This window comes from Myotis davidii, unplaced genomic scaffold (genome assembly GCF_000327345.1).
Source record: "Myotis davidii unplaced genomic scaffold, ASM32734v1 scaffold221, whole genome shotgun sequence".
NCBI lineage: Eukaryota > Metazoa > Chordata > Mammalia > Chiroptera > Vespertilionidae > Myotis > Myotis davidii.
In genome coordinates, this window is record NW_006293349.1 from 6770922 (window position 1) to 6784597 (window position 13676).

At 45.8% G+C, this 13676-nt stretch overlaps 1 protein-coding gene and 1 long non-coding RNA gene across 2 annotated transcripts in view; one reads left to right on the forward strand and one right to left on the reverse strand.

Moving 5' to 3' along the window:
• HECW2 (HECT, C2 and WW domain containing E3 ubiquitin protein ligase 2) overlaps positions 1-13676 on the reverse strand; it is a 182944-nt gene that overhangs the window by 61388 nt on the left and 107880 nt on the right. The window contains 3 exon segments of the mRNA XM_015566100.1: positions 7120-7216; positions 8486-8588; positions 12399-12533. Of these exon segments, the coding sequence (XP_015421586.1) occupies positions 7120-7216; positions 8486-8588; positions 12399-12533 (335 nt within the window).
• Positions 6079-13676, forward strand: part of LOC107183649 — a 17351-nt gene continuing 9753 nt past the window's right edge. Inside the window, exons 1-2 of the long non-coding RNA XR_001514437.1 lie at positions 6079-6088; positions 8835-8838. This is a non-coding gene — a long non-coding RNA (uncharacterized LOC107183649). The remainder of the gene's footprint in view (positions 6089-8834; positions 8839-13676) is intronic.

The window sequence follows — 13676 nt, forward strand, 5'->3', positions numbered from 1 at the left end:
ATAAACTAAAAATGCATTAAAGACTTGAATGCAAGACTCAAAACCATAAAACTCCTATAAGGAAGCATAGGCCGTAAAATCTCAGATCTTTCTCATGCAATATTTTTCTGATACATCTCCTGGGGCCAGGGAAACAAAAGAAAAAATAAACAAATGGGACTACATCAAACTAAAAAGCTTTTGCACAGTGAAGGAAACCATCAACAAAACAAAAAGACAACCCACTGAATGGAAAAACATATTTGCCAACGATACATCTAAAAACGGGTTAATATCCAAAATTTATAAAGAACTCATACAACTCAACAATCAAAAACTTAAACAATCCAATCGAAAAATGGACAAAGGAGCTGAATAGACGCTTCTCCAAAGAGGATATAATGATGGCCAACAGGCCTATGAAAAAGTGCTCAGTGTCACTGATCAGCAGAGAAATGCAAACTTAAAACACAATGAGATATCACCTCACGCCCATAAGAATGGCTATCATCAATAAATCAACAAACAACAAGTGTTGCTGAGGACTTGAGAAAAAGGGAAACCTTGTGCACTGCTGGGAACGCAGACTGGGGCATCCCCTACAGGAAACAGTATGGAGGGTCCTCAAACAATTAAAAATGGAACTGCCTCATTGCTCAATGATTCCACTTTTGGGTATATACAGGGTGTGGCAAAAGTAGGTTTACAGTTGTTCCTATAGAAAATAATAAAATAATTAATAGATAATACAAGAATAAACTGCATACTCACAACTGTAAACCTACTTTTGCCACACCTTGTATATCCAGAGAAACCCCAAACAGTCATTCGAATGATTATACTATGTGTTCACTGCAGCATGATTTACAATAGCCAAGCTATGAAAGCAATCCAGGTGCCCATCAACAGACACGTGCATCAAGAAGAGGTGGTACGTACATATACACAATGGAATAGTGTTCAGCCATAGAAAAAGGAATAAAATCTCATTTGTGACAGCATGGATGGACCTAGAGGGTATTATGCTAAGTGAAGTCAGTCAGTCAGAGGAAGACAGATACCATACAATTTCACATATACGTGGAATCTAAAGAACAAAATGAGCAAATAAACAAAATAGAAAGAAACTCATAGACACAGAGGGCGGACTGATGGTTGCTGGAGGGGAGGGAGGTTGGGGGGATGGGTGAAAAAGATGAGGGGGTTAAGAAGTACAGATTGATTGTTGCAAAATAGTCACGGGATGTAACGTACAGCATAGGAAATATAATCAACAAGATTGTAATAACTCTGTACTGTGCCAGGTGGGTACTGAAAATATTGGGGGGAACACTTTGTAAAGTAGGTGATTGTCGAACCACTAGGCTGTACCCGGGAAGCACTGAATGTAAACAATAATTAAAAAATAAAATTGAAACACAGAGTTACTTAACTCTCTTTGCTGGCTTCCTCATTTTGAAATAAACATAATTATAGTGCGTGCCTCAAAGGGTTGGTTGTGGGAAGGATTAAATGAATGAATGAAACTAAAATACTTAGCATGGAACCTATTTCGTGATGGCACTGAATAATTTTTAGCTATGGTGTGTATCATTAGGTAGGCCTCATAATTATTTATTCATTTTTCAATAGCTGTAAGATTTATAGAAAACAGAACCAAATTAGAAGCCTTGGGACGGATTCCTTTTCCTGTTTCTGCAGGTTGCTGTAACCACGCTCTGTGTCTTGGTTCATTCCACAAATATTTGTTGAGTACTTTTATGATAAGCAGTCGACAAAATGATGGGCTCTCTATAAAACTGAAATAACTCTGTGAGTACCAAAGAGTTAACAAATATGAAGGTTTTACATTTCTCATCATTCAATAGCTAGTGGGGAACATTATCAATGAAGAAGAGCCCGTTGGAGCTCTAAAAGTGGAGTTCAGTTATTACACACGAGAATCTGGTTATAAGACACCTTATCTAAGGCATCCCAAGAGCTTGGACCTAACTCCATCGTGATTCTGAGGAATGAGCATCAAGGATATACTAGAACGTATAACTAGAGAATTTTATTTTCATATGAATTATACTATTTTATTATGTATTTGATAACAGGTGGTTTAATGAAAATGTATTGAGGAATTGGCACTGTTTTATCTCCTGTAATTTTATTTTAAAATAACTATATATATTAAAAAACAAACAAACAAATTAGTTAATATGAAGCAATCAGGATGAGCAAGCCAGTAAAAAGTGTGTAAAGGGACAGATAAGGATATAGCAGTGCTTTCTAAACGGTAATGAAAAATGTCAAGGCAAGGACAGAAAACCTCGAAGTACCAATTTCCAGAAAAGAATACCATAAAAACTAGTGGTTTCCCACATTTTGGTAATTATTGTTTAGAAGACTTAAAAAAAAAATCCACCCACAACAGAAAGAAAAACATAAAATGCTTTGGAAAACCAAGACAAGAAATGCTGAGTTCTTAAATAAACAAGAAAATTTTATTGTAAGAAATGAAAGGGTTCAATACACGAAAAAATAGAAAAGTATATTTTAATTGTATCCAAAGTAAATATAAAAAACAATCCCTGTGAAAATCCCAATGTATTATTTTAAATATGTTTTCATTGCTTTTTAGAGAGAGAGGGAGGAGAGGAAGAGAAACATCGACTGGTTGCCTCTCGCATGCACCCGTACCAGGGATCAAGCCTGCAACCTGAGTATGTGCCCTGTTGGGTAATCGAACCTATGACCTTTCGGTCCACAAGACAATGCTCAACCAACTGAGCCACACTGGCCAGGGCTAACAACTCTCTATGTATTTTAAAAGTTGAGAACATTATTCAAAAGTTCATCAATATGCAAAATAATGTTGCCCAGTCAAGATGGCAGCACAGGCAGGTGCATGCTCACATCCTCCCACCACCACCTCAAAGGTACAGCTAGACTACAGAACCACCATGCTTCGGAATCGCCTGAGGCCCAGCGAGCAGAAGTCCTATAGCTGAGGCTGTGGATGGAGAGGCAGCCACTTCAAGGCTGATGCAAGCAGGCTGGTCCCACACCCACGTGTGGGGGATGAAAATCGGGAGGGATGTCTCGGCCGAGGAGGTCCCCCCTGGAGAGCAAAGGGCCCCGGCCCCACACCAGGCCCCCCAGCCCAGGGTTCAAGTGCTGCGAAGAGAAGGTCCTATAACTTCTGGCTGTGGAAATCGGCAGCGATTGTGACTGAGTGAGATGCGGGGAGTGGGAGTGGGTGCAGGGGGAGGTCTTCTGGAGTCTCAGGCAGTTCCTCTTAAAGGGCCTGCCCAGGGACTTCCTCGGACCTGCTCCCTCTGAGTCCTATGTGGATTAAAAAGATGAGTAAGACGTTGACCTTGATTTCATGTAGCCTGCACTTGATTTGGAATGTAAATACATAAGAATCAATATGTTAGGGCCGTGGTCGGCGAACTTCGGCTCTTGAGCCACATGCGGCTTTTGGCCCCTTAGTGAGAGTGGCTCTTCCTAAGCCTTAGGAGAACCCTAATTAAGTTAATAACAATGTGCCTACCTATATAGTTTAAGTTTAAAAAATTTGGCTCTCAAAAGAAATTTCAATCATTGTCCTGTTGATATTTGGCTCTGTTGACTAATGAGTTTGCCGACCACTGTGTTAGGGGAAAAACAAGATATTTTAAACACTTTCAGCACAGATGGCACACTAGTAAGCCATGTCTATGATAAGTGATCAAACTCAGACACATAGGCACCTGGTTTTTAATATAATGACTCACTTATGAGCCTGAGAGAATGTTTCCAGTAAAATGTGTCCCAAGGAACGGATAGTAATAACTAATTAACTAATTCAATGGGGTACATTCATAGTATCCATTTGTATGTGGGACGACGTGTATGAACAAGGAGGTTTTAATTTTAGGTTAATTTTTCTGTAGGCAGTTTCCGTGACTATTTAAATCCACCGAGACAGACAAAAAATACATTATTAACAGAGAGGGGATACATACTTCGTTTGCTTTGTAAGAAATGCCTCTGATTCACTAGTAAGTTCTCACTTTATCTAAACATACATGTAAACAGCAGATTCCATTAGAAACTATTTTGTGCTAGCATAGTGGCCGTGCATTCTGGGATGGCTTTTTACTCTTTTGCGTTTGGGGGGGAAACATTAAGGCTCAATTCTACACTGATGTTTTCCTTTGGCCCACACAGAGCTACTGAAGAAAGATGGCGTTTTGCAGAACTGTTTTCGTCATAAGAGCAACAATACAGCAAAAATCAATAGTGGAACAGACATGCCCAAAACATGGCTACTCTTCATGCTGGAAAATGGTGTGCAGATCCTGACTGAACTATCTGTTAGCAAGAAAATACAAGCTCTGTGACCCAGAATCTACAATATCTCTCATGAGACAGCTGAGGAGCTCATTTCTCAGTCTTATTAACTAGGCCTTCTTACGCAAGACTCTCTGGTGCACCATGAATTACTGAGTGGGTGCCACAGTAAACAAATGTACAGAATGGTAACGTGCATGGTTTGGTGATTTTGGTGGGATTTAGAGCAGCATGCGTGTCAGGCTGGGGAAAGTACTCAGACTTGATTAGAGGTCAACTAATGGGAAACTGGGATTTCTGTGTAAGCAGCTGCTGCAGTGTCAGACTTGACCTTTAGAAGGTGACGACAAGCTTAGAGACGTGACAGACTGGCGGGGTGGGTGGGGAGGGTGAAATGGGTGGTGTCTAAAGGTACAAACTCCAGCGGTAAAGGAAACAAATGCTGGGACGTGACAGACAGCAGGGTGACCTTCGTTCAGTGGCACATAAGCTTAGCACTGAAAGTCTGCGGCACACCAAGAAACCTATTTCTTGCTGATCTGACAAAATAAATTGGAATAATTGTAATGTATTCACAATGGACAGATATTGTTGTGCTGGCTGTTGTCACTTTTTTTAAAAAAGAGAGATCCATTATCTATCTATCTATCTATCTATCTATCTATCTATCTATCTATCTATCTTGGTTAATCCTCACCCAATGATATTTTTCCATTGATTTTTAGAGAGAGTAGAAGGGAGAGGAAGAGACAGAAAGAAACATCGATGTGGGAGAGACACATCGATTGGTTGACTCCTGCACACATCCTGACCAGGGCCGGGGAACCTGCAACCGAGGTACATACCCTTGATGAGAATCGAACCCGGGAGCCTTTAGCTCATGGGCCAATGCTCTATCCACTGAGCCAAACCGTCTAGGGCTGTTGTCACTTTTTATTTGGCAATCCAGGAAAAAGAGGACAGTGCCCCTGGCTAAACAGTATTGCATGTTCTAAAAATTCTTGTGGCACACCGTTTGAAAATCGCTACTGCAGTTAATAATACTGTGTTGCATATTTGAAAGTTGCTAAGAGAGATCTTAACACTCTCATTACAAGAAAAAATTTTATAACTACGTTTGGTGACAGATGTTAACTAGACTTATTGCGGTGATCATTTTACAGTACATGCAAATATCAAATCATTATGTTAGACACCTGAAACTAATATAATGTTGCAGGTCAAAAATACCCCAGGAAAAAATAGAGACAGACTAAGAACATCATAAGAAGGACATTTGGTAATTTATTTTCAAATAAACAAATATATATATATATATATATATGTGTGTGTGTGTGTGTGTATTCACTACATATATATGTGTATATATATATATATATATATTCACTATATGCAAAATGCTACTCTAGATATTTGAGCATAAGGAAGAGAAATAATGATTTGAATAACATTCCTATTTGTAAGGAGCTTAAAATGGAATTAAAAATAAACCATAAAGGCTCAAAAGTCTAATTAAAGCACAAAAGTCACAGAACCAAAATAGCATGAAGGATAAGTTGATATATTACATGATTAAGTAGGCAATTAAGTGTCTAGACCATAGCTTATTAAACCTGGCAGAACTCCAAGCCCTTTGGGTTTACACTCCACATCCACTGGTGGAAATGGGTCTGCCCTGGGGTGCCATCCTGACCCACAGCAGGGACCCTCAAGTCCTCCTCTACTTGGGGTGCCAATGCAATTTCACTGGCAGTGCCAATGAAGTTATAGAGAGAGGTTTTAAAAAGTAAATGCTTGAGCTCTACCCCAGACCTCCTGAATGAAACTTCTGGGCAGGGTGTGGAAGACTAGGGGGTACAACTTCAGAGAAGGGAGGGGAATTGGGGGCGATGAGACCTGGCACCTTGTACTTCATAAAGCTCCCAGATGATCCTGATGAACACAGGCTGGCACCCCAAGTAGAGAAGGACTTGAGGTTCCCTGTGTGGGTCAGGATGGCACCCCAGGGCAGACCCATTTCTACCAGTGAATGTGGCATGTAAACCCTAAGGGCTTGGAGTTCTGGCAGACTGTCCACCCTAACTCCCACTTTTTGCATCTCGCCATGGACACTGAGAAAATCTAGCCTCGCTCCTGAGAGGGAGCGCACACAGGGAGGGTGCACCGCTCAGGGAGGGGCGGATGGCATTGAGTTCCGAAGGCAAGGTCTTTCCTGCCCAACACAGAAGAAGAGAAAAATCCTGCCAGGGAAAAGGAGCAGCATGTTTTCAGGAAAGTACAACCGGGCTTGAAGCCGGAGGCGTGGAAGGCCTGTTGAGAAGAAAGGGTTCGTGCAGGGGAATGCGGGACTGTAGACGGTATCGGATTCCCTCCTCGGGTCCCCTCCCTGGTTCGGCTGTGTTTTTATTATGGAAAAATTCGAATACCAAGTCTAGGGTTTTATGAATCTCAATTCCACAAGCTCTATGTTGTTTTTGTTTTCTCAAGCTACTCAAAAAGGTTCGTGTCTTGTTATTTTCACTATAATCTGCACATCTAGGGGGCATTCTTGGCTGTGAATTTTGTGGGTGTTTTTTTTTTTTCATATTCTTTAAAGAAGGTTCTGGGTTCTTTAGTCAATTTTATTCCATCCTTGTACTTAACAGAGAAAAGCCAGGACTACAGCGAATTGGCGTTAACAACATAAAGTGTTCGTGACCAGATGCCTCTGGACAGCATGCCAGAGAGAAAGTAAATTTCCAAGACGATGACCATTGTTCCTGGAGATGTAAAGCTGGGGCGTACGCACCCTGCACCGAACGCCAATACTGTGGTTACCTGAGTGAGTGGTTCCTGGTGAGATCAGGCTGACGTTCCTGCAGAATTTCAAAGATATTGGGTTGGCGCAGAAATGCAACGATCTTGTCATTATAAGCTGAAAATCAGAAAACAGGACAACATTTACAAACAACCTGCTATTCGTTTTGTGCATACGAATCCAAACTTTTTAAAAATCTGTTTCCCGGGTTAATACTCCTGGCACTCAAGCCACTACCAACACTTAAATTCCACACTGTGTCTATGCTGTTATGAACATTGGACTTAGATCTATCTGGTGTGACTTTCTTTATCATTGATTACTCATTTGATGAGTCATATTTGTCATCAACTAGCAAGGTGAGATCACCAGGATTCTATCTATTAATCATTTCAAGCCACTGCTTATCAAAATCATCTTCATAAGTAACTTTTAGAAATAGATAACTATCTTCTGATTACGTATCAGCCATGCAGGGAGGTGAAGAGGCAGAACAAGTCCCCAAAATGCAACAGTCGCCAGCAACCGCTACTACCAAAATGCAGAGAACAAGCCATTCCCAAATTCTATGTGGGAATAGATGCCATCAAGCCACACATAGCTCTTTACCAAATCAACTATACCAACACCTACAACACAATCAGCAATATCAACTATCCGTTAAAAGAAAAATTTATCTTAGCCAAGGTTGCCTAATGCCCATAGAAATTTAAAAATAGTTACTTAAAATTTATTAAGGGCTTTTGTCATACCTCTTTTTATCAAGAAAACTAGTTAGTTTTTTTTTTACTTAAGATGATTCATCTTGATTACATTTATTTATAATCAGAAATATAGGTATATTTAAATCACATAACCGAGTGAATTCTCAAATATCAGAAACCCTTAACAACTTACTTTTTTTTTCACTTCAACAATCTAATGCAACAGCTCTACTCAGAAAAGGCAGAGCGTGGCATTAAAACATCTCCTCCTAGAGCCGTGGTCGGCAAACCATGGCTCACGAGCCACATGCGGCTCTTTGGCCCCTTGAGTGTGGCTCTTCCACAAAATACCACGTGTGGGTGCGCATGTACAGTGTGATTGAAACTTCGTGGCCCATGCACAGAAGTTGGTATTTTGTGGAAGAGCCACAGTGAAGGGGCCAAAGAGCCGCATGTGGCTCGCGAGCCGCGTTTTGCCGAGCCGCAGTTTGCCGACCACTGTCCTAGAGGATTGTACAAGACCGAAGTGCTTTGGGATTCAGATCAATTTCTTGGGGATGACGCAGAGTTTCTGAGTCCAGGGCAAGGGCAGCGGCGGACAAGGGGGCAGTGCTAGCACAGCATGCATGGGACAGGCTGGCGCAAGAAGCACGGTGGAGGTTTCCGGGAGGGGGTGCCATACCCACTGGAACCATGTCCTGGTACTGCGGCCTGCTGACGGTGTTGAACGTGCTGGACGGCCTGGGAAGGACGGGCGGCCCCGCGTGTCGCGAATCCTCTCCTACCTGCAGACACAAGCATCCCTTAGGCTCTGCACCCAGACCTTGCGTGCTCGCTATCAGCACCTGAGCCATGTTTTTCTTTTTGCTCATTTTCTGGTTAATCCTCACCTGAGGATATTTTTCTGTTATTTTTAGGGAGAGTAGAGGGAATGACAGAAAGAAATATTAATGTGAGAGAACATACTGATTGGTTGACTCCTGTACACGCCCCAACCAGGGCCCAGGCTAGGGGAAGAGCCTACAACCAAGGTATGTGCCCTCGACAGGAATCGAACCCAGAACCCTTTGTTCCGCAGGCCTATGCCAAACCGGCTAGGCGATGAGCATTGGTAGATACCAACTGACCAGAAGAGATACCACCGGGGGAGCTGGCTCAAGATTCCCAAAAGCTCTGCTTTAGTTGCTGAACTGAGTGGAGGGGCAGGACATCCGGGTCCGTGAGAGGGGCAGGAGCAGTGACTGCTCACTGTATGGCACAGGGGTAGCTCCACATGCTCATGATGATGGGGCTGCAGCAGCTAAACAGCACACCTACTCAGCAGGGGTGACTTCCGCCCAACAGAGCCCAAACCCGCCACGGGACACGCGGAGAAAGACCCATGTGGGACAAACATCGCATCGCGGTAGAGCCAGGGGGCACCCACCTTCCCCGGTGGGTCAGGGGATCCTGCCTCCCAGAGGAGGGGCCTGGGGCAGCCGTGTGCATGTGGGCTTTTGAGCTGGTGAATTAACTGCTCAGGAGCAATTCTGCTTGCCTATTAGAGCGCCCGGCCCAGCAGCCCTTTCTGGTTTGAACCTCCCACCCAGGAGCTAATCATAGCAGGTGTGGAGGAGCCAAATGGGGCTGCCCTGACCTGAATTGGTTATGGGGCCTATTATAGACTCACACACTCATTCATACCAGCAGACAAACAAAAATATTCTGAAGAGGAAACACCAACACTGCTTTCGCTCCGCGTTAGCGTCCCCCACCCCGATATCACAGGAGCCTTTTAAGAGGACAGTGGAACAGTAGCGTTAAGATAACGAAACGCAAAATAACACACTGGATTTATACATCGGCACTCTTCAAACAGCTTCTCCTCTCACCCATTCAAATCTGAACAAGCCTTTTACCATCTGGCATCAGCGTGGGGTTTGGTGAGGGTTTTTCTCAAGGCCCTGAAACTGGCAATGTCTCCCCACCCTGCACGGCTTGCTCATCCCCCGGGGATATTCCCACGGTCAGTGTTGAGCCGAGCAGATGGCCCTCCTGAAAGCATTTCTCACTCGTGTTTGTTCGTCTGTATTAGGCTTAGTTTCATCTGCTCTCTCCTCGATGAGAATACAGGATGGGAACATATGTTATGGACGCATATCACTGAAACAAGCACCATGCAGCCACTGCAGGTGTGGGTCAGTACCACCCGGTGGATGGAAGAGATGCCGCCATCCCCCCACGTGTGTTTGCGAATGGAGCAGAGGAGCGGGGCTGGGAAGCCCGTCCGTCCATGTGACTGAATGGTCTGGGGGGATTCCAGGGTGAACTGCGTCTTGTGTGTCAGTCACAGAGTTAGCGCTGCCATCGCCCACAGACACGCTCCCTCCTGTCCGGATGCTGCTGCTGCCACTTCCCAGGACAGCGGAGGTCCCCTCCACACCCTACCCCTCCTTCCTGCCCGGTGGCCAGCCCGTGGGCGGCCCTGAGAGCTGAGCCTGTCGCTGCCTCAAGTGCACCTTCCATCGTGGTGCCAGGACACGTGTCCCCTCAAAAAGGCTGAACAAGGCGGGCCCCAACGCTCTGTCTTTATGGGGTACCTCTCCCCACGGCTCAGTGTCCATCAAGGCAAAGAGCAATGGTCACTCAAATGTTAACGGGCACCTTAGGGCCCCTCTCCCACAACGGGCTACTTCTAGATCATGGAACTAGTCTAGATCCGTGGTCGGCAAACTGCGGCTCGCAAGCCACATGCGGCTCTTTGGCCCTTTGAGTGTGGCCACGAAGTTTCAATCGCACTGTACGTGCGCGCCCGCACGTGGTATTTTGTGGAAGAGCCACACTCAAGGGGCCGCAGTTTGCTGACCACTGGCCTAGATCATGGAAAGATAATGTGAGTCCAGCTGTTCATCTCACGCGCGCAGCCCTGAGCAGCAAGCAGTCAGCTCCGTGCGGTGAAGTCGAGATAAGACGGTGGCTCGAGTGCACTGGCCACGGGAGCGAGGCAGGCAGCGCCCTAACTGCTCCACGCCGTGCATGGGTCCAAAGGTGAGTGCTCTGCCTGTCAGATGAACGCTGTGTGCATCGCCCACTGCACCACAGAGGCTTATGGGAGAGCAAGGTAAAGATTTATTAGCTGCTCGTAAAGCATACATATTTCTGTGGCTGCCTCATGCTGCAGTAGATCATGTTTATATGAGTGTCTCCTGTACACTCCTCTGTGTCTGCACTTACAACCAGCACACACACCGGACGCATGAGAGCCAGTGTGGAGAGGATGAGGGGGAATTCCAGAGTGGAATTTTGATGTCTCAAGTCCAGTTACTCACAGCACACATAATTGTTTCTTATAATAGAAGCTATGGAAGTACATGGCTCGCAATCCAGTACTGAAAATAGGGTATGCACATGGGTGTGGAAGAGGCGTGCAGGAAAATAATCTGAATTAAATTTGTCGAAGGGAATTATTAGGAACAATGCATATGAAGTGAGGATATGTATCCAAAGCAGACGTCCATCCGTAGAAGGAGAAGAAATGTGACCTCCAGCATTCCTTTTCTTTATTTAAGCCTCTACAGAAAAGGAGAAGCAGGGAAGGGTGACTTCTGGTTTTGTTAGGCTATTCGAGAGCCCTCATGTGGTTGCCATCAGTCCCTGCACACCAGCCAATAGAAATTTCAGGAATTCTTAATTCCACCCATTTTCTCTGGACACTTACAGTACATAACATAAATCAACTCTCGGATACACTCAATCTTAAAGAATATTACTGAGTGAGAATGCCACAACCCCACCGCCTTGGCCGGAGATTTTCATGGATTCCACCAAGCCTCACTTAAGAAACTCCCTTACATTTTAGCCAAACTTAGCCCACTAAAAGTCACATTCACTCCTTCCTGTGAAGCTGTCCTTAGGTGGGCAAAAGGGCTCATCATCCCCACTTTTTAATAAATACATATTTTATTTATTTCAGAGAGGAAGGGAGAGGGAGAGAGAGATGGAAATATCCATGATGAGAGAAAATCATGGACTGGCTGCCTCCTACACACCCAACACTGGAGACTGAGCCCGCAACCAGGGCATGTGCCCTGACTGGGAATCAAACCGTGACCTCCTGATTCACAGGTCAACGTTCAACCACTGAGCCACACCAGTCAGGCTCATCATCCCCTCTTACGTATTTTATCACATTATGAATTCTCTCTCACTAGCCTCTGAATGTAAAAAAACCTCTCATTTCTTTCCTCTCCTCTCCTATAGGCTGCTTCTTCTATCGGGCACGTGGGCTCCATGCGTCTCCAAAGAAGCCCTGTCAACATCCCAGCCCTCCTCAGCCTCCACATGAGCTTCTCTGAGTCAAACCAGGAAAGCGAGACAGGGCGGGGGAGCCACACATCACCCCCCTGGAGCACCCAGCAGCCCTGTCGGGGGTCCTGGGGTCAGCAGCCCTGTCGGGGATCCCGGAGTCAGCAGCCCGGTCAGTGGTCCCAGGGTCAGCAGCCCCGGTCGGGGTTCCCAGGGTCAGCAGCCCAGGTTGGGGGTCCCAGGGTCAGCAGCCCTGTCAGGGGTCCCATGGTCAGCAGCCCCGGTTGGTCAGGGTCCCTGGCATGACTCACCTCGCCCGCGCTGTGGCTGCGCTGCCGGGTCAGGTGCTGCCGGTGCACCAGCGCGCTCGTGGGCCGGCCGCTCTGCAGGGGGAGCCGGGGGTCGATGAACGTGGTGGTCCGGGAGTTGTGGTCGACAAAGAACGCCTGGGGGAGAAGCCACGCAGTGGTCAGTGCAGCCACACACTTCCCAGCTGAGCTGCCACTTCTCACTTGTGAGTAATGGTCTTAGCTCCATTTCCTCCTAATTTTGGGAGAATTTCTCCTTAACGCCCACCCCCTCTACCCCCAGAAAAGGCCAAAACAGAGAAAGACATGTTTCGATGGTATCTGGAATGAGGAGAGCAGGAAGGCACTTTATTCCTGGTTTTAGGAAATAGTCCAGGCGATAGGCATCAAAGATAGGATCTGAGAAAGAAGTCACATGAGAGCACATTCGGGCTTCTCTTAACTGATGCTCTTTAAGCGCTTACTGCATCCAGAATTACTCCCAAAGTCTGCTCGCCTGAAACTCCCAACGCCATCGGCTGCCTCTCCTATGCAGTCAGCACCAGCCCCCATTTCCCACGCCAGTGTCTCCTCTCTGTCCCGGCCCAGCCTGGCCATGGCCCGTTACTTCAGGGCTTTCTCTTGGGCATGCAAGCATCGCCAGCTCCTCAGGGGACCCCCATCACTGCCCTTCCTCATGGGACGGCACCTAGGATCAGAATTATGCTTTCTGAGTGCCTAGATTACATCCCTGCTCCAATCCTGAGCCCCGCTGGCTACCCATTACCGATAGAGAAACATCCCACCCTCCGACCGGGTTTCCAAGACTTTACAATCTTCCTCCTGGCCCTAACTGGTGTGGCTCAGTGGATAGAGCATTGGCCTGCGGACTGAAGAGTCCAGGTTTGATTCCGGTCAAGGGCATGTACCTTGGTTGCAGGCACATCCCCAGTAGGGGGTGTGCAGGAGGCAGCTGATCCTATCTCCATCCCTCTCCCTTCCTCTCTGTAAAAAATCAATAAAATATATTTCTAAAACATCTTCCTCCTTGCCTTCCGGTTTTGCCATCAATCCCGCATTCATACGAATGTTATCAGACACAGTGACTCTGGGCCAGCCGCTGAAGTTCTCTCTGTAGATTCCTTATGAAAACATGTCCCCTCATTCATAATAAACATTTCTCCCATAATAAGTGGGAGGAAACCATGCCTACCGTGTTCACGGCAGAAGCCCTGGTGACATGACGTCATGAATGAGCATAAGCCACTTCCCTCGGTGCTGAGGGAAGGACTGCATACAGTG